Source organism: Mauremys mutica, chromosome 2, assembly GCF_020497125.1.
Source record: "Mauremys mutica isolate MM-2020 ecotype Southern chromosome 2, ASM2049712v1, whole genome shotgun sequence".
Lineage (NCBI taxonomy): Eukaryota > Metazoa > Chordata > Testudines > Geoemydidae > Mauremys > Mauremys mutica.
Window position 1 is genome coordinate 107687346 of NC_059073.1, and position 22439 is coordinate 107709784.

General features: G+C 42.9%; 1 protein-coding gene across 4 annotated transcripts in view; it reads right to left on the reverse strand.

Moving 5' to 3' along the window:
* Positions 1-22439, reverse strand: part of CARMIL1 (capping protein regulator and myosin 1 linker 1) — a 262324-nt gene that overhangs the window by 60786 nt on the left and 179099 nt on the right. For all 4 annotated transcript variants that reach the window (XM_045005542.1, XM_045005539.1, XM_045005540.1 and 1 more), the window contains 6 exons: positions 21947-22015; positions 18052-18145; positions 14539-14637; positions 12007-12135; positions 11574-11705; positions 6358-6533 (listed from right to left, as the gene is read on the reverse strand). In XM_045005542.1, the coding sequence (XP_044861477.1) occupies positions 6358-6533; positions 11574-11705; positions 12007-12135; positions 14539-14637; positions 18052-18145; positions 21947-22015 (699 nt within the window). The remainder of the gene's footprint in view (positions 1-6357; positions 6534-11573; positions 11706-12006; positions 12136-14538; positions 14638-18051; positions 18146-21946; positions 22016-22439) is intronic.

Genomic DNA, 22439 nt, shown 5'->3' on the forward strand with positions numbered 1-22439 from the left:
CACGAAATGGGGTCTGGGCCAAGAGGTAGGGAAATAGGGTTGGCTACCGACAGGGGTAGCGACCTGGTGTACCAGTGCTGCCTGGGATACGCTGGAGCGATCATGATCAGGTGCGCTCTGCCCCTGCGGAGTTTTAGCAGGGCCCTGCAAGCCAGCGGGAACGGTGGAAATTGGACAGCCGATGGCTCATCCATGGCATCAGAAACCTCTCCAAGACTGAGCCCGGGGAGAGGTCTTGGAATGAGGAGGACTTCTCTCTGTTTTCGCTCTCGCGGGAGCGAAGAGGGCTATGCGGGGAAAGACCCACTTCCGAAAAACGGAATGGATACCGTCCGGAGGGAACGACCACTTGTGAGACCGGAAGGATCTGCTGAGGCGATCCGCCAGCTGAAAAGCCTGGCATACAAGGCAGACTGCTCCCAGCTCTCGGACACTGATGCGCAAGGCCAGCCCTTGGGCCGACCAACGGCTGTGAGTGCGAAGCTGACCCAGGTGAGGATGCAGCCGAGAGATGGGGTGTCCGTCATGAGGGACCCCGAGGGGTGAATGGAACAGCATCCCTGGATACACCAGGGAGGGCACTGACTCTCGGTCGAGGGAGCCTAGGATGCTCAGGGGGAACGAGACGACCAGGGTGGTATCTCTGCCCGGGTGGTACACCAAGGTGAGCCACGATTGGAGTGGACAGAGGCGAAGCCTGGCATGTTTGGAAACAAACGTGCAGACAGCCATGTGACTCAGGAAACCTAGGCCTGGGCGAGCCAAAGTTGTCGGGAAGGTCCGTAGACCTTGTACAATTGTTACCACCGCATGAAACCAAGGCTGAGGTAAGCAGGCTCTGGTGAGATTGGAGTCCAGGGTGGCTCCAATGAATTCTATTCCCTGTGTGGGAACCAGAGTGGAATTTACCATTGATGATCAGGCCTAGACACCGGAATAGGTCCGTGTCGATGCCCACAGGACTGGTACTTGGGCTCGGAGGTCCCTCGAACGAGCCAATGTGGAAGAGAAATGGGGACATGAAAATACGCGCCCGTCATATCGAGGTCGGCATACAGTCTCCGGGATCCAAGGGTGGGATGACGGTCCCCCTGGGAGCCATGCGGAACCTATCCGCAGTGTGAACTTGTTGAGGACCCGTAGGTCTAGGATATGTCTGAGACCTCCCTTCGCCTAGGGGATTAGGTTTCGTCCCTAGGCACCTCCTGTATAGCTCCGATGAAGAGGAGCGTCCGCACATGTTGCAAGAGGAATCGCTCATGAGAGGGGTCCCTAAGAGGGACGAGGATGGTTAAAAGGACCTTAACCTTGAGGGCCTGATTGACGCCCACGACCGCATAAGTGACGCCTGCTGGCAAAGTCTTGTCTTTGTCTAGGCGCAGGGTAAGAGCGGTGAGGCTGGGGACGGAAAGGTCGGCGCTAAGCACCGGCGTGCTAATAGAGAGCGGAAAGTGACCCTGCTGCCCTTCAGGCTTTGCAGCCTAGGGCCAGCTTTCTCATAGAACAGGCCTTTGCCAGTGCAGGGCAAGTCCTGTATAGTGGACAGCAGCTGCGAGGGAAGGCTCGATAACCGGAGCCAGGAAATGCGCCTCGTGGCCACACCCGAGGCCAGGGTCGTGGCAGCGAAGTCAGCTGCATCCAACTAGGCCTGGAGGGAAGCTCTATCCAGCTTCTTCCTTCGATCCAGGAGGGCATCGAACTCTTGACGTGAGTTCTGAAGAACCGACTCTGTAAAGTTGCCCACCGCCACCCGTAGTAGCGGCTAAGCAGGGCTTGCTAGTTTGCTACACAAAGTGGCAGGGCCCCCGCCAAGTACCTCGTACGGCCCCGTAAGACCAGTCGCCTAGCCCCCTAGGATTTAGGAGCTGGTGCCTGCTGGCCATGGCGGTCCATCCCATTGAGGGACTGGACGACAAGGGAGCGGGGGGGGAGGGGATTAGATGTACCTAGGTACTCGTACCCCCTGGATGATGCTATGCACTTGCATTCCGATCAGAGGAGGGCCCGAGGAGTATGTTCCTGCCCCCGCCTCAGCTGGGGAGGAGGAAGAAGAAAGGCCAGGGACAAGCGGGTCCTGTGTGGGCTCGCGCTCCTGGACGACCTCCTGCACCGGTGGGATCTGGGAGCCCGGTGGCTGAACCGGGGCTTGCTCCGTACTGGTCGCAGGGGGACGGCTAATTGCCGCCTCTGGCACCCAGAGCTCCGACGGAACGGAGTGAGATGGGAGCACCGGTATGCCTCTGGCGTGGCAGTACGGCCATGGTGTCTAGAAGGACCTCTGATAGGTCTCCTGGAAGACTCTGGAGGGCACATCGGAAAAGAGAGTACTGCGCATATGAAGTGTCCGCACGTGGCAACACTGATGCGTGACTGGGTGGCCCTGAAGGAGCTGAAGAGCCTTTGGTAGAGTCCCCTTCTCTAACTGACGTCGCTCGACTCAGCACCGGGGATCGGCACCGGGAGACATACCGGTACCGAGAACGAGACCTGCCACCGGAGCTGTGCTGGGCGGTCGACCGAGAGCGCGAGGCTCGACGTTCAGGAGTGGGTACGGGAGTCTCGGTGCCTGGGGCGGTGCCGGGAGCGGGATCGGTGCCGAATGTACCGGGCCAGCGAACATGACGCTGGCCGGTGCCGTGAGTACTAAAGGTACCGCAATGGAGAACGGTGCCGAGACCACGAGCGGCGTCGGGACCTCGATCGGTGACGGGACCGAGAACGTCTGCGGGACCGCGATCGGGGATGGTGCCGCTCTGCAGTGCCGACGCAGGGTGGCGTGAGCAAGACAGGCTCGCCAAAAGACCATATAACCCGCACCGGCGATGTCGGGGGTTAAGCAGCGCAGGATCTGCCCTTGCCATCAACTCCCTCGCTGTGGAAATGTTCCCAGCGTGGAGGGAATAGTGAGCTCGACCACAGCTCGCGCCGGGGAGCATTCAGGTGTTGGACTCGACGGCTCTTGCGAGGCCGTAGTCTACGGTGCTGATACTGTCGGTGCCGTAGCAGTCACCGGTGCCGGGCAGCCCGACGTAGTAGAGCGCTCGGGCTGCGGAGCGGGCCGCTCGGACGCCGCTGAAAAGCGAGCTCGACCACGGTTCGTACCGGGGAGCTTTCCAGCACCGGACTCAACAGCTCTTGCCTGGCCGGAGGTAATGGTGTGGATACTGTCGGTGCCGGAGCAGACATCGGTGCCGGGCGATCCGACTGAGCATAGCGCTCGGCTGCGGAGCAGGCGGCTCGGACGCAGCTTCATAACGAGCTCGACCACAGTCCATACCGGGGAGCTCTCCAGCACCGGACTCGACGGCTCTTGCCTGGCCGGAGTTAACGGCGCGGATATTGTCGGTGCCGCGGCAGACATCGGTGCCGGCGAACCGACTGAGCGTAGCGCTCGGCTGCGGAGCAGGCGGCTCGGCTGCGGAGCAGGCGGCTCGGCTGCGGAGCAGGCGGCTCGGACGCAGCGTCTTAGCGAGCTCGACCACGGTCCGTACCGGGGAGCTTTCCAGCACCGGACTCGACGGCTCTTGCCTGGCCGGAGTTAATGGTGCGGATATTGTCGGTGCCGCGGCAGACATCGGTGCCGGGCGATCCGACTGAGCATAGCGCTCGGCTGCGGAGCAGGCGGCTCGGACGCAGCGTCATAGCGAGCTCGACCACGGTCCGTACCGGGGAGCTTTCCGGCACCGGACTCGACGGCTCTTGCCTGGCCGGAGTTAATGGTGCGGATATTGTCGGTGCCGCGGCAGACATCGGTGCCGGGCGATCCGACTGAGCATAGCGCTCGGCTGCGGAGCAGGCGGCTCGGACGCAGCGTCATAGCGAGCTCGACCACGGTCCGTACCGGGGAGCTTTCCGGCACCGGACTCGACGGCTCTTGCCTGGCCGGAGTTAATGGTGCGGATATTGTCGGCGCCGCGGCAGACATCGGTGCCGGGCGATCCGACTGTGCAGAGCGCTCGGCTGCGGAGCAGGCGGCTTGGACGCAGCAAGTATATTGTGCCTCTTCATCCTCCAGGAGAGGGAACCATGCCGAGTGGACGTCGGAGTCAGCGAGGGCCAGTGCCGGGAGGCCTTGGCGGCACCGGGGAACCGGTGCCGAGGGAGCGCTCCTTGAAGACTAACCAGCGCTCGGCGCCGAGAGCGGAGGAGCAAGAGCTGCCTCCCTCAGGAGCTGTTTGAGACGAAAGTCCCGCTCCCCTTTGTTCTAGGATCAAAGGCCCCGCGAATGCGGCACTTATCTGTCAGTTGAGAATCCTCGAGGCACTTAGGAGAGGATCTCTTGTCGGCAATGGCTTGTGGCCGGCCGAGCATTGTAAAACCCTGTGGACCGGGCATCGGACCCGGCACCGGGTGAGGGGAAGGGGATAAACCCCGAACCCCTGAAAATAAATCCTATACTACAAACAAATAAAGTTAACTATAACTATAAACTATACACTAAACGAGAGAAACTACGAGTAGCTAGGGAGGTGGAGGTCAGCTGAGCTGCGCTCCACTGTTCCAACGGCCGTCACGGGCGGAAAGAAGGAACTGAGGAGCGGATGGGTCGGCAGGGGTATATATCCTGTGCTATAGCGGCGCCACTCCAGGGGGCGCCCAGCCGACCCACCGAGTGTTGCTAGGGTAAAAGTCTTCCGAAGAGCCGTGCATGCACGGCGCGCACACCTAACTGGAATGCATAGGAGCAATCACTCGAAGAAGAACATAAACGTGCCTGGTCTTTTCAAAGGAGCTTCTGGGAATGCGCCACCCAACTTCTATTATAATTCAATGAAGTTGGGTTCCGAGCTCCCATAAACTCCTTTTGAGAATCCAACCCCATAATTAGAGTTTCTGATAAGAAAACAATGAGAGGAGAATTGGTCTGTATGTCTCCCGACACATTAGATGAGACTTCCTTGTATTATAGTGGTGCGTAGTGTTAATAATATAATGTAGAAGAACATATGGCTGATGTGCTTGAAATCTCCCCCCCCACGAGCTATTTACAACTTGTAACTCTAAAAAAGTCCTTTTATGGCCTTCATTAGTATAGAATCATAGAATATCAGGGTTGGAAGAGACCTCAGGAGGTCATCTAGTCCAACCCCCTGATCAAAGCAGGATCAATCCCCAACTAAATCATCCCAGCCAGAGCTTTGTCAAGCCCGACCTTAAAAATCTCTAAGGAAGGAGATTCCACCACCTCCCTAGGTAACCCATTCCAATGCTTCACCACCCTCCTAGTGAAAAAGTTTTTCCTAATATCCTACCTAAACCTCCCCCACTGCAACTTGAGACCATTACTCGTTGTTCTGTCATCTACCACCACTGAGAACAGTCTAGATCCATCCTCTTTGGAACCCTCTTTCAGGTAGTTGAAAGCAGCTATCAAGACCTCCCCCGCCCCCATTCTTCTCTTCTGCAGACTAAACAATCCCAGTTCCCTCAGCCTCTACTCAAAAGTCATGTGCTCCAGTCCCCTAATCATTTTTGCTGCCCTCCGCTGGACTCTTTCCAAGTTTTCCCACATCATTCTTGTAGTGTGGGGCCCAAAACTGGACACAGTACTCCAGATGAGGCCTAGCAGAAAATTCTCTCTATAGAAATGATAGCAACCATAAAGTTTTAAGTTTCCTACCTCCTTAACTTGACCATATAGTACATCTTGTATATGCTCTGGTGTACATTTAATAAAGAAGAATATAATAAAACTAACTTGGAATCTTATCTTTTGGAAATAATGAATTACAAGTAGTTTAAAGCACTATACCTGCCTCCGCATTCCCCTTCCAAATTTAGTGGCTAGAATAACCTAGTTTCAAAATTTTTAAATGTTTTTGTCTGATCCTTGTTGCTGTGCAAAACAACCCCCCACATAAAAGGGTTACAGTGACTTCTGACTAAATAGGGAGAATGACAAAACCAGTAACACACTATGTGCCATCAAATGCACAAAACAAAGAAAGTGGTAAAGTGGACAGTAGAATTTGTGATCTTCCAATTTTCTTCAGTTATAGTAATCTTAGGCATCAGCAGTAACAATAGTAGGTAACATTTTTTAGACATATGATTTTTAAGTTGATTGTGTCCCTTAAAGCCACAGAAATAATAAGGAAAATAGGCATACCAAATACTACATATGTGCTATATGACCCAATTAACTTTGTTGTAGAAACCTAAATTTTTGCATTTTCTGGACCATACCGATTGGCCTGTATGGCGACATACCAGTTTCTATATGAATTCTTATGCGGGAATGTTCAGAAAACATACTGATATACATACACACAAGCAATACAGAAATACAACTCAATACATGATCTTTAACTATCTTCAGAATATTTATGGACAGGTTTCACAGTGCTTTTAACATACCTAATTTTATTGAGGATATCAATTCCAGACTGCTCCAAGAGTACATTTTTAACAAAGGTACGCGGAATGGAAATCTTCTCAGTGCTGGCCTCAATCAGGTCTTGCCGAATGTGGGTCTTCTTCATCACATTAGGGCAAAGATTCTCAGCTGCGTCCACCATAGACTCAAGCAGTGCCTGTGGCACAAAGTGAGAGAAAACAATAAACACACACTCAGAAAATCCACAGCATAATGGACGGTTGCTTTAATTGAGGGAGAGATCACAGCACTGTGTACTTTCATAGCACTATACAAGTCTTTTAGAATTCATCTATTAAATTAAAATTGAAAGCATTTACAGAACAAAACTGAGAGGAACAACTTGCCTGTTTTAATAACCAAACAGACTTTTTTTTTAAATGTAAAAGTTACAAATAGAGAAAACTATATTTGGTTAATTATCAGAACAATACATCTGTTCCCACTGCGCACTCAGCACTACCTCTGCATTTTTAAGAAGCAAAGAAAACTCTGTTGTAGAAGTCTAATAAACCCTCCCAAGGTCAGCTAATCTGTGCTCTGAATCATAATTTTCTTTCGCAGTCCAACACTCCTTGTTTAAAAGGCGTTAAGAGTCTCCTCAGAGGGGGATGGCAAAAACTTTGAACATTTGTATGTCCCTGGAATTTCCTAGCCACAGGAATTTCCTATTTCAGAAATAGGCAGAGGTACATTGCCTGAGAGGCGTGCAGGAATCTACCACAAGAATATCCAATACACACACACACACACACACACATCGCTGTCAAGCGATTAAAAAATTTAATCGTGATTAATCACGTGACTAAAAAATTAATTTTATTTAAATATATATTTAAATATTTTTGGATGTCTTCTACATTTTAAAATATATTGATTTCAGTTACAACACAGAATACAAATTGCACAGTGCTCACTTTATATTATTTTTTATTACAAATATTTGCACAGTAAAAAACAAAAGAAATTGTATTTTTCAATTCGCCTAATACAAGTACTGTAGTGCAATCTCTTTATCATGAAAGTTGAACTTACAAATGTAGAATTATGTACAAAAATAAAACAAAGTTCACTCAGTCCCACTTCTTGTTCAGCCAGTTGCTCAGACAAACAAGTTTGTTTACATTTGCAGGAGATAATGTGACCCACATCTTATTTACAACGTCACCTGAAAGTGAGAGCCGGCATTCGCATGGCACTTCTGTAGTCGGCATTGCAAGATATTTATGTGCCAGATGTGCTAAAGATTCATATGTCCCTTCACCTTCAACCACTCTTCCAGAGGACATGCATCCATGCTGATGACGCTTGTTTAAAAAATTGCGTTAATTAAATTTGTGACTGAACTCCATGGGGAAGAACTGAATGTTCTCACTTTCAGGTGACATTTAAATAAGAAGCAGGACATTATGTCCCGTAAATGTAAACAAACTTGTTTGTCTGAGCAATTGGCTGAACAAGAAGTGGGACTGAGTGAACTTGTAGGGTCTGAAGTTTTACATTGTTTTATTTTTGAGTGCAGTTATGTAACTTGTAAAAAAGAAAATCTACATTTGTAAGTTACACTTTCACAATAAAGTGATTGTACAGTACTTGTATGAGGTGAACTGAAATACTGTTTCTTTATTTATCATCTTTACAGTTCAAATATTTGTAATAAAAATAATAATATAAAGTGAGCACTGTGCACTTTGTATTCTGTGTTGTAATTTAAATCAATATATTTGAAAATGTGGAAAAACAAAAAATATTTAATACATTTCAATTGGTATTCTATTGTTTAACAGTGAGATTAAAAGTGTGGGTAATCACAATTAATATATATATTAGGGCTGTCTATTAATCACAGTTAACTCACGCAATTAACTCAAAAAAATTAATCGCAATTAAAAAAATTAAAACCTATGCTCAATTTTTTTTAACCCCCTGCTCTTCCCCCCCTTTTTTTTAAAAAAAAGAAAGATGGGCTTTTGAGCTTCCCTGTTGGGAGTCTTCCTTCCATGTGGGCCTGAGAGCAAAGTCAGACATGTGTGGACTGATCACCGCTGTTGCTAGTGCTCGCAATTTTATCGCAAGTCTCAATATATTAGGTGTTTTTCTTAAAGCCCAGCTCCTGGAATCTCAACTTCCATTAAAAAAAAAAAAGTTTCTAGTCCTCACGGTTGCAGAGAAAAGCCAGAAAATGTGAACACTAAAATTTCCAAAGGAGACAAAAAGAAACTAAAATCTTATATACATAGGTGTGTGTGTATCTATGCATATCATGATTTGTAAGCCAATCCCATGATTTTTGAGGCCTGACTCAAGACTTGTGAATGTGTGGGCCTGGCAATACCATCACACTCCTCCAGGCTCCCTCAATTTTTCCAGATCCTTCCTAAAGTGTGGCACCCAGACCTGGACACAGGACTCCAGCTGAGCCTCACCCGTGCCTAGTAGAGTGGAACAATTCCCTCCCATGGCTTACATACAACGATCCTGTTAATATACCCCACAATCATACTCCCCTTTTTTGCAGCTGCATTGCACTGTTGACTCATATTCAATTTGTGATCCATGATAACTCCCAGATCCTTTTTCAGCAGTACTACCACCTAGGCAGTTATTCCCCATTTTGTAGTTGATTTGATTTTCCTTCCTACGTGAAGTACTTTGCACTTGTTTTTATTGAATTTCATCTGGTTTAATTCAAACCAATTCTCTAGTTTGTCAAGGTCACTTTGAATTGCAATCCTCCCAGTTTGATAACATCTGCAAATTTTAAAAGCATATACTTCATGCCATTATACAAATCATTAATGAAAATACTGAACTGTACCAGAGCCAGGACTGACTCTTACGGGACCCTACTATATACATCCTCCCAGTCTGACAACGAACCATTGATAACTACTCCTTTGGTTGTACACCTACCTTATTATAATTTCATCTAGGCCCCGTTTCCCTAGTTTGCTTATGAGAATGTCATGCGGGACGGCACCAAAAGCCTTACTAAAATCAAGATAAGGTCTCTTCTGGCCTTAAAATCTATGAGTCACAGGTGTTTCTGAGGAGGTTTGGACGAAGCTGTCCCCATGGCCATATAAGAGTCTCTTCTCTTGCTTCAGGATCTTGTCTCTTGCCTGAGGTCTTCATTGGCTGAATAAAAGAACTGTTGGGTTCCTTGCATCAGCAGGTGACTTTGCCTGGCAGTGATACTCTGCAGGAACTTGCAAGTATTTTCTAGGAGCTCATCTGTGATTTCTATTTCCCTGGCTGACTCTCTAACTTCAAATTGCTTATTTTTCTTCCACTCCTCCCTTCACCTCCCCTATCTTCTGTTTCAGGTAAAAACCCCATTTCCCATTTGTTCAAAGGTAGGGTGATCAGATAGCAACTGTGAAAAAACGGGACAAGGGGTGGGGGGCAATAGGTGCCTATATAAGAAAAAGATCCAAAAAACGAGACTGTCCCTATAAAAACGGGACATCTGGTCACCCAATCAAAGGTTCTTTGGTGACCTTTTCCAGCTTTCACTGGCTACTTCCCAAAAAGGTGTGCTCTTGTTGCTATGGGAACTGAAGTAAAAACCAGAACTCCAAATACTTCTGGCACGGTTTCTGTCCTGAGGACAATATTGCCAATAAGGCTGATTTACATAAGCCTCCTATCTAGGTTCACAAACAAATGGTAAATGCCAAGAAAGTTCTTGAACCATCAGAAACAATCTAAGAAAACAAAAAAATGATGATTCCCCTTCTCAAATTAAAGAGAAAAAAAAGTCTTCAGCCTCACCTGGACGATTGACACCTAAATATATATAGAGGAACTTCATTTCATAGCTACCTATAAGGCACCTAGCAGACCCCTGGTTCTATACAAATAATAGAAGTAATTGTAAAAGGATATTAAACTTGATCTAAAAAAGTGCCATTTGCTTTAAAGATGTGTACGCGTAAATGCCTCAATCTTAAACCACAATACAACCAAGCAATGCTTCTGTAAATGAAATTCTAAATGTAGCTTTTCTTTGACAAGGCTGTTTAAAATGCACAGGACTTTCTTAAATGCAACAGTCCTGCACAGAGAACAGAACCGATTATGCAAATTTCAATGACTAAGCCTGGAAACTCTATAGTCAAGAACCCTGTGGAGAGATTAGCTTCACCTCTACAAGCTCTTACGCAAAAAGAGATTTAAAATAAAAACTGATACATAGAATCCTCACCTTATTACACGTAAAGGGGAGAGGGGAACAAAACAGTCTATAATCCGCAACATTTTCCTCCTCATTAACTTTTTTAATTTAGGAAAAAGTAATTAGTAATGTGCTATTATTACTGTTCTTCATTACATTCCCACTGACTAACGCATTTTATTTTTGTCTCAGAAGTCTAATCTGCATTTTCAGATTCTTTGATAAATTTAAATATAGTCAAACATAGCCGGGCAGCTTACTGGTGAACAGGAGTATAGTATGAATGGGTTAATCCCGCCCCCTCCCCAACAACATTCTCATACTTTTCAAATGTTCCTTCACAGAATTGCAAAAATCTTCCATCTTGCCCCTTTGCTGCACCTAATGCAGATCTCCTAGTCGCTCCTGGAAGGAAGCCTTGTGGTAAATACATGCAAGCCAAAAGACAGAAGTGAAATTGGTGGGACTGATTTACAGACCAAGTTTCTGCTGATAGCTCTTCCCCAGCAGCGGAGTCTTCACAGCATATGCTGCTCACAACTTCCACTCCATTGGGGCACCTGGACTGGCAAGTACATCCTATAAAGTTGCTAGGGACTTTCTAGGGTGCCTGGGAGATTCACTCATTCAGCATAACTCTCCTGCAGTCTCAGTTGCAACCTAAAAGTTGCCCTTCTCAGGCAAAACCACAAGACAGGTTGGAGGTGCCAATAACTGGCTTGATACAAGGTGGTGTATCCCTCCCCCTTTTATTTCTGTGCCAAACATTTAAGTTAATTTTGTACTTCTTACTAAGAAAATTTTCTTAGTGATTAGCCACCCAGGCAATAAGCACATCATATTCCAAAACTAACATCAAGAATACAATTGAAGTTTGATGGGTTTTCTAGTTCTCATAACGTGCTTGAGATATACTCTTTTGTTCACAATAGCAATGGAAAATCTTGATGCAATTGCACACCTCTGCTTAGTTATAATTTGTATATGCAAGGTATCTTAGAAAAAACCCTATATGCAGACCTTAAGTTGTTCATCCACAACCCTCGTGACTTCCCCAGCCATGGATTCCAGTGTCTCCTGTATCGGATTGGATAATGAGCCATTCACTCCTGCCCAAGAAGCTCCACCAAGATGGTACAGATTTGGTAATAGCTGTAGGATAGATATTACAACTTTTAAAGTTAGCTTTCAGCCAACTACCTTCAAACCTGAACAAACTGATGGAAATGACTACATTCATTTAAATATTTATTAAAAGTTCATTTTTTTAAACAATAACCAGTTCAGATAATCTGAAAAACACTCTCATGTGATATATTATAGGCTCTGGAAAAAGAGAGGGACTTTGTATGTACTTAAGTGTTTTGCTGAATCAGGGTTATAGTTCTTTTATGACGCTTTTTATACTAGTCTCCTCAGCGTAACCAACTATTAAATGCTCAGAAGGGCTTACTGTTTTGGAGTTCTTAGCATCCCGCATAAGCCTTTCTGCAGATTTCAGGTCTTCCTGTACTGCATCCACACCACAATTTCTTAAGGAGTTGAGATGATCTTGCACTTTAACACATATTCTGTCAATCATCTACTCAGAACAAAAGAAAAAAAATGAAGAGGAAATAGCAGATGTAAAAATAGACAAAGGGTTAAATTGCAAAGAAGTGTTGCTGAACAAACAAAAAGTTAAATATCAGTCTTTGTGGGATTCAGCCCAGATTCCAAATCAAAATGAAGATGGTGGAAATTGCTGTTGGGATGCAAAAGCTCTAGAAATGCATGATCGGAGTCTGTGTGTACACATATATATTAAAAAATTTATATATATTTCTTACTATAGTAAAAAAAGGTCCAAACAAACCACTGCCATATTCTTTATTAATTGTTTATTATTATTAATTTTGTTTTTCCCCTCAGCTGTAAGTTATCTTTTTAGGGTTGGGGTGGGGCTGTTTTGTTTTTTGGCACGGCATAAAAACTTACTGACCGACCTTAAAACTGAATTGTTCCAAGAACTTGGACACTAACACTAAGCTCCCCCCCACAACCAATTCAAACAAAGCAATGATTTCTAATGTCTGAACAAAACATTACTGTGTAAGCATTGGGAATTTCTTTAGCAAACTAGAGATTTTCAGTCACAAAGAATACTCATTTGGGATCTATGGCTACCAAAGCAGAAAGCTGCACCAGATCTTCACAATGCACTATATCAAGCTTTAAATATTTATTTGTATCACATGCTCAGTACTTGTTTTCAATACAAAAAAAATATTCCAAGCACAGAGTGGGAAGGTAGTGTAGGTGTGCCTTTATGAGATGCGCAAGACAAACCAATATGCCTGGCAGGCACGAGCGAGGACGTGTTCTGTTTAACAAGCACTTGTGACAAAAGGAATTGGGGGTGGGGCCAGGAAGCACTTATAAAAGTACATAGGCAATAGAGAGAGTTTAAGTGAATTCATTAAAATTGGCTGTTCTTCTAACATGTTGAAACCCCTACCAATTACATGCATGATCATGTAATATTTGCAGTTTGAAAAATGTTGAATCTACAACTAGTACAGCAGTGTGTCCGCAGCATCTTCCTTCTTCGCTGCTCTATAGTGCTTCTCCTCTTCAAAGGGCTTACAAACAACTTAATAACCGTTAGACTAGGGGGAAGTTCCATTGCTTGGATAATTTAAAAACTGGACTGGACAAATCAATGGAGAATATACTGGGGGGAATAATCATGCAGTGACATAAGATGAACTAGATGATTTACTCCTGATCACATACCATATAGAAGTAATTTATATATAGCATAAAAATAGTGAAGATGAACTCCCTGGAGGTTCTGTAGTTACACACATTTATATATATGGAAGAGTGTGTGCGCTTTTATTCCGGGGGAAAAAGGGGAAATGATTAAGTTGTAAAAAGATCTAAACAATGTCACAGGAAATTATTTACATGAAAAAGATGGTAATGGAATAGATGAATGACAAGTAAAATAAAATAAAAAGGCATTGCCTTTGCAGTTTTTAATACCAGTACATCCTTGTGCATCATTTTCTCTGTCAAGAGGGTGGAAAATTGTTTCAGGCTCTAATAATACAATGTTGTCACATCTACTTTTTCACATAATGGAGGGAGAAGAAAAAACTTCAGAATCAGAAGTCAGAAAAAGATTGTAAAGATAACGTAAGGAGAGGCAATCGTTTTACTGATTTCACTAAGGATTAGAACAAGTGCCCTCCCCACCCCCCTTTCCTCTAAGCTGCTCTGTTCCTCCATTTGCTTTGGAGTTTCACTGGAATACCAAGCGGGTTAGACAGTTTCAAAGTAAAAGCCATTTTGTCACATCCAGTTTCTGCCACCCTGCTCTGGTGGTGTATCGGGGATGTAAACAGCCTGTAAGAAGTCAAGAAAGACTTGCCTGGGGGTGGGCACTGTGTTGGGCTGCCAAGGATCACCCTACACCCCCTTTGCTGGCCCTCCTGCAAGCTCTAGTGTAGGAGGTATGCCACAGTGAGAGGTGCCAGAATTATAGCACTTGCCATCAAAGCCACCCTGGCTTCTGTTGCACTAGAGCACCACTCATAACTTCCTAAGTTACACCTGGGCCTTTTTAGTCCATGCAGCAGCCCAGAACCTGGAGGGCACAAAGGGAGCTTAAAGTCACCCATTTCCTCACTTCCTCTAGGCTGAACCTTCTGTGCTGCACCTCCTGGAGGCACAGCAGAGAACATGACACTCACTCTTTCTCTCGTGCTCAATTTAGGTTTTTGCACAGCATGTGTCCGTGTAGTACACAAGTGCTTCCGCAAAAACATGGTTTTTCTGCAGCGTCCATAGTACAGAATTTGGCAGTGACAACCTTTTTGAAAACCAACCAGGCTGTAAAAGCCAAATGCTTCTTCAGTTACACTGGTGTAAATAGAATAATTTGGCCCTGAGGCAGCTGCTTAACACTGGAATAGCTATCAGCAAAGCACAAGGCTCTCACCTGTTGTGTGGTGCTGGTGACGATGCCCTGCTGCAGCCTGTATGCCTGCTCCTGTAGGTATTTTCTGGTTTCATGATTACGAAGCAAGTAGTTTTCTATCTAAAAGTAAAAGTCAGATTAGGATACTGCTTCTACTCTCCCCATCTTTCACTTTCAATATTGTCAGTACATTAAAAAAAAAAAACCAGGATAAGAGAAATAATTGCCTTTTAATACAATTTTAACACCTCAGATGGCAGTCCCAAGGGGTTTCTGTGATCCAACCCGTGTCAGTCCCATTTTAGGTGTTTGCTTTACAACATCTATAAGTTGTAAAATTTGCCTTGGTGTTTTCTTTACCTATTTTGTCGATGAAGTCTTCTTGATATGGCCAATTATTCATTTTTGCACATTTAATGTTTGAAAGTTGTCTAAAAGGGATGAACTATAATTTTTCTCTCTCTTTAAAACATTGTCTTTAACACCATGATGATCTATACTAGAAATTAGAAGCATATAAGATACTATACACATTTCTTTTACAACTACTCAATCTACTGTGAAAGGCTCAAATGACAACTTAAAGGATAATGGATATTTTAAAGTAGAGATGGGTCAATAACTATTTTTCCAATTCACTGTCAGTTCTGAAAAAAAAGTTCATATTTGATTAAACAAAATTCCACTATGAATGACCACAAACAGACACTGGGCCAGGGAAAAAAGAGCAAAATGACTCTAGCCTGGTGGTGGGAAACCCATGTTCAAGTCCCTGCTTCAACAACTAATTATTTATACAAAGTGAAATAGCTTCAACAGGAGATTGAGAGAGCCCCACTCAGTGACTTGGGAACTCTCCTGCAATGGTGGAGACTCAAGTTCAAATCCCTGCTCCACCTAAGGCAGAAGTAGCAACTGAACCTGGATCTCCCGTATCTCAGATGAGAGCTCTAACCACTGGGCTAAAACTTATAAATTGGCCACCATCATCTTTGCTTTGTGGATGGCATCTAAGTCCCCCCCAAAAGCATTTGGGCCAAAACTATTCAGTGAATTCATGTCAAATTTGCAAATAATTTAGGATCCACCAAAACAGCATTTTTCAACAAACCATTGACCTGAAAAATTTCACCCAGATCTACTTTAAAGGTGACTATACTTTTTTGTTTCTTCATAATGTATAAAAAAAATGCCTGAAAAATTGTTTAATAACAAAAGAAACCAAACAAACAGTTAACTGAGAAAAGAAAATACGTTATATATACAGTGCATAAGTAAGCTGTAGAACTCATTGCCACAAGATAACATTGAGGCCAAGAGCTTCATTAGATTTTAGAAAGATCTCGCTTTCTCTTGATAAAAGGAATATCCACTGTTATAAAAATATTATAATCTGTCTAATGTAAGGGATATAAGCCCATATGCTTCAGGTTTTAAAAAAGCAGAATTCAGATCATCCATGTACATCATAAAGGTATTTTTTTCTTTTGAAGGTCACTTCTCTGCAAGCTTTTTGGCTCATAAGGATCACATACTTATGTTACTTAATCACAGCTTTTGAGAGTTTTTATGCCCCCACCCTTATTAAAAAGTTGCAGACCATGTTTTTTTTCCTGATAAACAAGATGACCCCTTTAGAGCTTGCATGACTGACTGTGTTAAAACCCAGTTGGTAGTTCTATAATCCATGAGATTTGGACAGCTACAGACAATTTTTTGCCAACATAGTTCTTATCCAAAAGATCACTTCAGTTACATTAATTTTTGATGATGGTGTGTGTGTGTGTGTGTGTGTGTGTGTTTTGTGTATATGTAACATGAACACATCAAGTAAATATGCTGATATCTATCCATTAAATGAAAAACGAGTTTACATTCCACAACAGCCTCTCTCAATCTTTTGTATCTTGTACTGTGCTGAGCACTCTCCATGCTTCAACAGCAATAAAATGCACATAACCATCTAAATTAATAGAAACACGCACACACGCCAATTACTAACCATATATGCACGCGCGCGCACACACACACACACACTGTTTAATCAGTATTTCCTTATTTTGTGGTTCTTTGTTATTAAGCCATTGCATTCTATGGCTCTCAGTTCAAATGAATCTTTTTGAAGACAAGTGTCAGAGGGGTAGCCGTGTTAGTCTGGTTCTGTAGAAGCAGCAAAGAATCCTGTGGCACCTTATAGACTAACAGACGTTTTGCAGCATGAGCTTTCGTGGGTGAATACCCACTTCTTCGGATGCAAGTGGTGGAAATTTCCTGGGGCAGGTATATATAAGCAAGCAAGAAGCAAGCTAGAGATAACGAGGTTAGATCAATCAGGGAGGATGAGGCCCTGTTCTAGCAGTTGAAGTGTGAGTTTAGTCCTGAGCTGATGGTGTCTGCAGGTGAATGAACCGGTGATGTTGTGGCTGATCTGGTTTGGTCCTGTGATGGTGTTGCTGGTGTAGATATGTGGGCAGAGTTGGCATCGAGGTTTGTTGCATGGATTGGTTCCTGAGCTAGAGTTACTATGGTGCGGTGTGCAGTTGCTGGTGAGAATATGCTTCAGGTTGGCAGGTTGTCTGTGGGCGAGGACTGGTCTGCCACCCAAGGCCTGTGAAAGTGTGGGATCATTGTCCAGGATGGGTTGTAGATCCCTGATGATGCGTTGTAGGGGTTTTAGCTGGGGACTGTATGTGATGGCCAGTGGAGTCCTGTTGGTTTCTTTCTTGGGCTCTGCCCACATATCTACACCAGCAACACCATCACAGGACCAAACCAGATCAGCCACAACATCACCGGTTCATTCACCTGCACTTCCACCAATGTAATATATGCCATCATATGCCAGCAATGCCCCTCTGCTATGTACATCGGCCAAACTGGACAGTCTCTAAGGAAAAGGATAAATGGACACAAATCAGACATTAGGAATGGCAATATACAAAAACCTGTAGGAGAACACTTCAACCTCCCTGGCCACACAATAGCAGATCTTAAGGTGGCCATCCTACAGCAAAAAAACTTCAGGACCAGACTTCAAAGAGAAACTGCTGAGCTCCAGTTCATCTGCAAATTTGACACCATCAGCTCAGGACTAAACAAAGACTGTGAATGGCTTGCCAATTACAGAACCAGTTTCTCCTCCCTTGGTTTTCACACTTCAGCTGCTGGAACAGGGCCTCATCCTCCCTGATTGATCTAACCTCGTTATCTCTAGCTTGCTTCTTGCTTGCTTATATATACCTGCCCCAGGAAATTTCCACCACTTGCATCCGAAGAAGTGGGTATTCACCCACGAAAGCTCATGCTGCAAAACGTCTGTTAGTCTATAAGGTGCCACAGGATTCTTTGCTGCTTTTTTGAAGACAGTCTTCCATGCAATTATGATTCTAGATTATAATAACCTGTCCATATGTGTCCATGTAAATGAAATACTCAATGAATCTAGCAAAGAATTCTTACTCAGCCAAGCATGAATTCACAACCACTTGAAGTTATTACTCATTTTTTTTTTAGAGTGAATTGTATATGCAATACCTTTTGCAGCGCCTCTTCTGTTTTTTCAGGGTTTGTTTTAAGTGCTTGAGAAGCATCATTCATAGGTATTGGCATGAACCTTAAAGTATAATTCCTAAAACAAAACAAGAAAACAAATCTTTACTGTAATGAGAGATGGTAATCTAATTACTACATATAATTATAAGGAGTAAAGTAGCAAATAAAATCAGCTCCTAGTTTTTTTGCCAATAATTTTGTCCCTGATTTTGCAAAGACTTGCACATGTCTGTAACTTTACTTTCATGCGTAGCCACACTAAAGTCAAGCACATGCATATTTGCAGGAATGGAACCTTACTCTTCTTTCTAGTTAGATAGAGGGGGAGATTTTCAAAGACACAATGGGCAGTTAGGTATCTAACTGCCTCTGAAAGTCAATGGGAGCTGGGCACTTAACTTCCTTTTGTGTCTTTGAAAATTTTCCTCCTGTATCTAATTAGAGATATAAAGATATTTATACACTAGGTAAAGATATGGACTTTCAATGGGAGTTGGATGACTATGCTGCCATTTATATTTTTGAAAACTTAATCCACAGGGGTTAGGTTACCTTTTTTCTACTTACAAGAAAGATAGGAATTATCAGTTCCTACTGAATGGAGATAATCAGAAAGAAAGACAGAATTCTACAAACAGCTTTGAAATTCACTATTTAAAATATTACTATATATGTAGCTACTTGAGCTACAACGAATTGCTGCATTTTTCTTTAACAGCAATTGCCAAAATGTATATAGCATCAACTACAACTCAGTATTATTTTATATAATTATTTCCTACATTTTATTGCCTTATCTTTCAAAAGAATTGTCCATACCACAAAAGCTTGTGTGTCTTCATGTGCTACAGAATAGTCAATAACTGGCCCTCCATCAGGATGGACTATTTTTAAATTTCAGAGATAACAGAGCTCAAGATGGATAGTTGCTATGGAAGCTGTTGATTGCCTGACAGGTGAAAGTACCTGGCAGGGGAAAAAATTGTCTTTTTTTAAAAAACCATGTGGATTTTGAGCAGCTGTTATTTAATATAGCATGTTCAGTGCAGTCTATAATTACTAGCTCACATGCTATAATCAATAAGCAAATGCTTGAGCCCCCCGGACACGAAAAAGACATGAAGCACAAGGAGACTCCATGGGCATAATCATGAAGCTAGAACTTTAGATGAACAGCATCCTATGAAAAATTCTATAATCCATTTATTTCCCGACACACAAAATTGTTCTGGAATGTTAATTTATTTTAATCTCTGAATTAATCTCTAGGGGAAAAAAAGAATTTAAAGCTTGCATGAAACTTTGCTCATCAGACCAACCAATATTTATCCTCACACTCTACTTTTCTTTTCTTGGCTTCGGTCTCAAACATCCCTTCATGCTTGTTATTTTCCTTCTTAAAGCTCCATTTTTCTCCAATAACAAGAACAGATTTCCCTAATAACTCATTAATCCAATAAAGTCCAGTTCCAGGTTTAAGACACGTGCTGTTTGCTTATCCAGTGTATTATTACGCTCTCTACCAACAAAACGTAAACAATTCTATTAATATAGGTTTAAAGAGAAGCACTCAAAGGCCAGAAAGTGCTGAAGTGAAGGATGCCAATAGAACCTTCTCTGCCCCTTTGTATCACACATTACAATAATCTTACATGACATTGTCATATGCGATGTTTTCTCCAGGACTCCTGCCCCATACTGCACAGTTACTGCAATAACAGTTTAACATCTTCACTGTTTACTCTGCTCTAACAGGAATAGGTTTATGGTCAGTTTACACTTCCAGTCTTGTGATCTGAACTTGATACCACAGGCAAGAGAAGAGTTCCAGCTCCCCAGGGTACACACAGCACTTGCTTTTCGTCCTGCAATATTAGGCTTGGAAGTTGAGATATTTCTATTATAAGTTCTTATGGAAAGTCCTATAAAACTGAGCACCATACATTTCTACAGAAATTTGGGCTCCAATTCAGCAAAGCACACAAACCAATGCTTAAGTTCTGTTAAAGCCAATGGAATGTAAGTATGGGCCTTGTTGAATGGGGATAGACAACTACATTCTTAAGTGCTTTATTGAACCAGGGCCTTAATTGAATTCTAGAGAAATTACTCAACATTTTATATAAAACTTAACAGACAATGGTATCCTTTCTGAATTTCTTTCGATTGAGCCTATAAAATTGCATAGCAGAAATATCATTTTCACAGGACCTTCACATAAAAGGGGGAAAATATATGTAATTTTGATGTTTTAAAAATGCATGTGTTATATATTGCTTTCCTTCCGTATCTCGTGCAATTAGACGCATGGTACTACAGAAGCATGGCTTTGCCAGTGTAGGGATACAAAAATATAGTCTCGACAACATTTTAAAAAATATCTAATATTTTTACAATACATTCTGTTAAGGGTGGCATTTATCTTCTCTGAGGAAACTAGCAACGTCTCCTGTATTTCTGTGAAACATATGGAGGAAAATGTTCCCAATATGTCATTGAGATGGATTTGTTTAAAGGCTAATTGTTTTCAGCAAACATTGACAGAAATCCCAGTCTTCAGTGTTTCAAGCTTCACTGTTCATGAGTTGGGTTGTGATACTGTCTGTGGTATTAAAACATTAGAGACGACAGATGATGACCTAAGCTTCCATGCTAAGTAAATGAGATGTAACCTCTATAAAAAGCAAGGGTACGCTATCTGTCCTGTTTATTTTTCCTGTCTAGTTCATTTCCTCTCGCTTTAGGATCCCTCTTCTGTTTATTTACTTGAGCATACCTGAAGGGGAAAAAGCACCTGATGTTAACCAGAAAATATTACATATTTTTCCTTTCAGACTTCTCCTGTAAATACATGTTGCTGCTCTATAAAGAAGAAAGGTCTGCAAGCTGATAAATGGCCTTTCCAATTTCTGTTAATTATTTACTAATATCGCTGGAATCACTCCAAAATTACTTTCTTAATTATAGATCATTCCTATGAATTTCCTCCATCAGTACAACTGATTCCATTTTGAAATGAAGCACAAACTGAAACAACTGAGGGAAATGAGTGCATCCTATACCAATAACAGCAATCTGGTTGATGAACTCAACTGCAAGAGTTTTGATTCTACAGAGGATTAAGATACTACCTCAAAGAGCTGTACATTTTTGCCAGACATCCTGTCTGGAGACTAGTAATTGTCTATTATCTTCACCTTCAAAAGAAACTCTTTGTTCCCCTGTCTATAGGATCTAATGATATGAAACAACTCCAAACGCTGCTTAATTTAAAATCTGCATTTTTCCCTGAAAAACATAATAATCACATACAGAAAAGTGACAGAGATGGATATAGATCAAAGTGATTCAGCCTGTCATTGCTAATAGATGCCACTGCATCAGTGATCTCAATGATCCCAAAATTACACACCTTCATAGGGATTATAATGAACAACTGCAGTTCCTGAGACCCTCATTATTAGCTTTTACTTGATGACTACACAGACCAAAATGCTGATTTTATGGTGATGACTACTGGACACAGAGTTTCATTCAGACAACTAATTGCTTTTAAAGCACAAATTATGACTGCTAAGAACATAGATCAATGGCGAGAAAAGAGTTTATACAACCCCCTCCACATTTTTAACATTTATTATTATATAGTGCCTACCACTGGAGCATGGAAGAAGGAACAAAAGAGCCATTTCCCTCCCTTTTGAGCTCAGTGTGAATTCATCAGCTTTACTTTAGATTTAGTCCCAACAGGCCCAAAAATGAGAGGTGCTGAGCATCTTTAAATCCCATTGTCTCCCAGGTGAATTGCAGCTGCCCAGCACTGTTAGGAGATATTTCTTGATTTCCTCTCGCATCAGTTATCTTCCTTTAAACTTACTTTTCCATTGCCACTGCTATGTCCTGGAAGCCCTGTGCGGTAATATTATTCTTATCCCATATTACGGTTCTGTTGGGAAACAAAATTATACAAAGGTCAGAGTCTGAATTAATAAAAACAGCTTCCCTTTTTAAACAAACTGAACAGAGTAGCAATCTATAATGCAGTTTTGTATTGTAAGGTTACGCAGTTGTGTGTGTCCAAAAATACACAGTAAAGGGCAAAATCATTTAGAAACACAAATTTAGCTACTCATTAAAACCTTAGAATAACAGAAATAAAGGACAGAGTTACTAGGCTATTCTGTCTACCTTGCTTCCAATGTAGAATTGATCCCTGCATTATATTTTCTATTTGTAATAAATCAAAAGCAGCAACCTCACTAAAAATGACAACACACATTGATTGCTATTAATTTAAACCTACACAGTCAAGAGATTTCTCAGTTATAGTACCCCCACCATCTTTAAACTTTCAATGATTTCAAACTGGT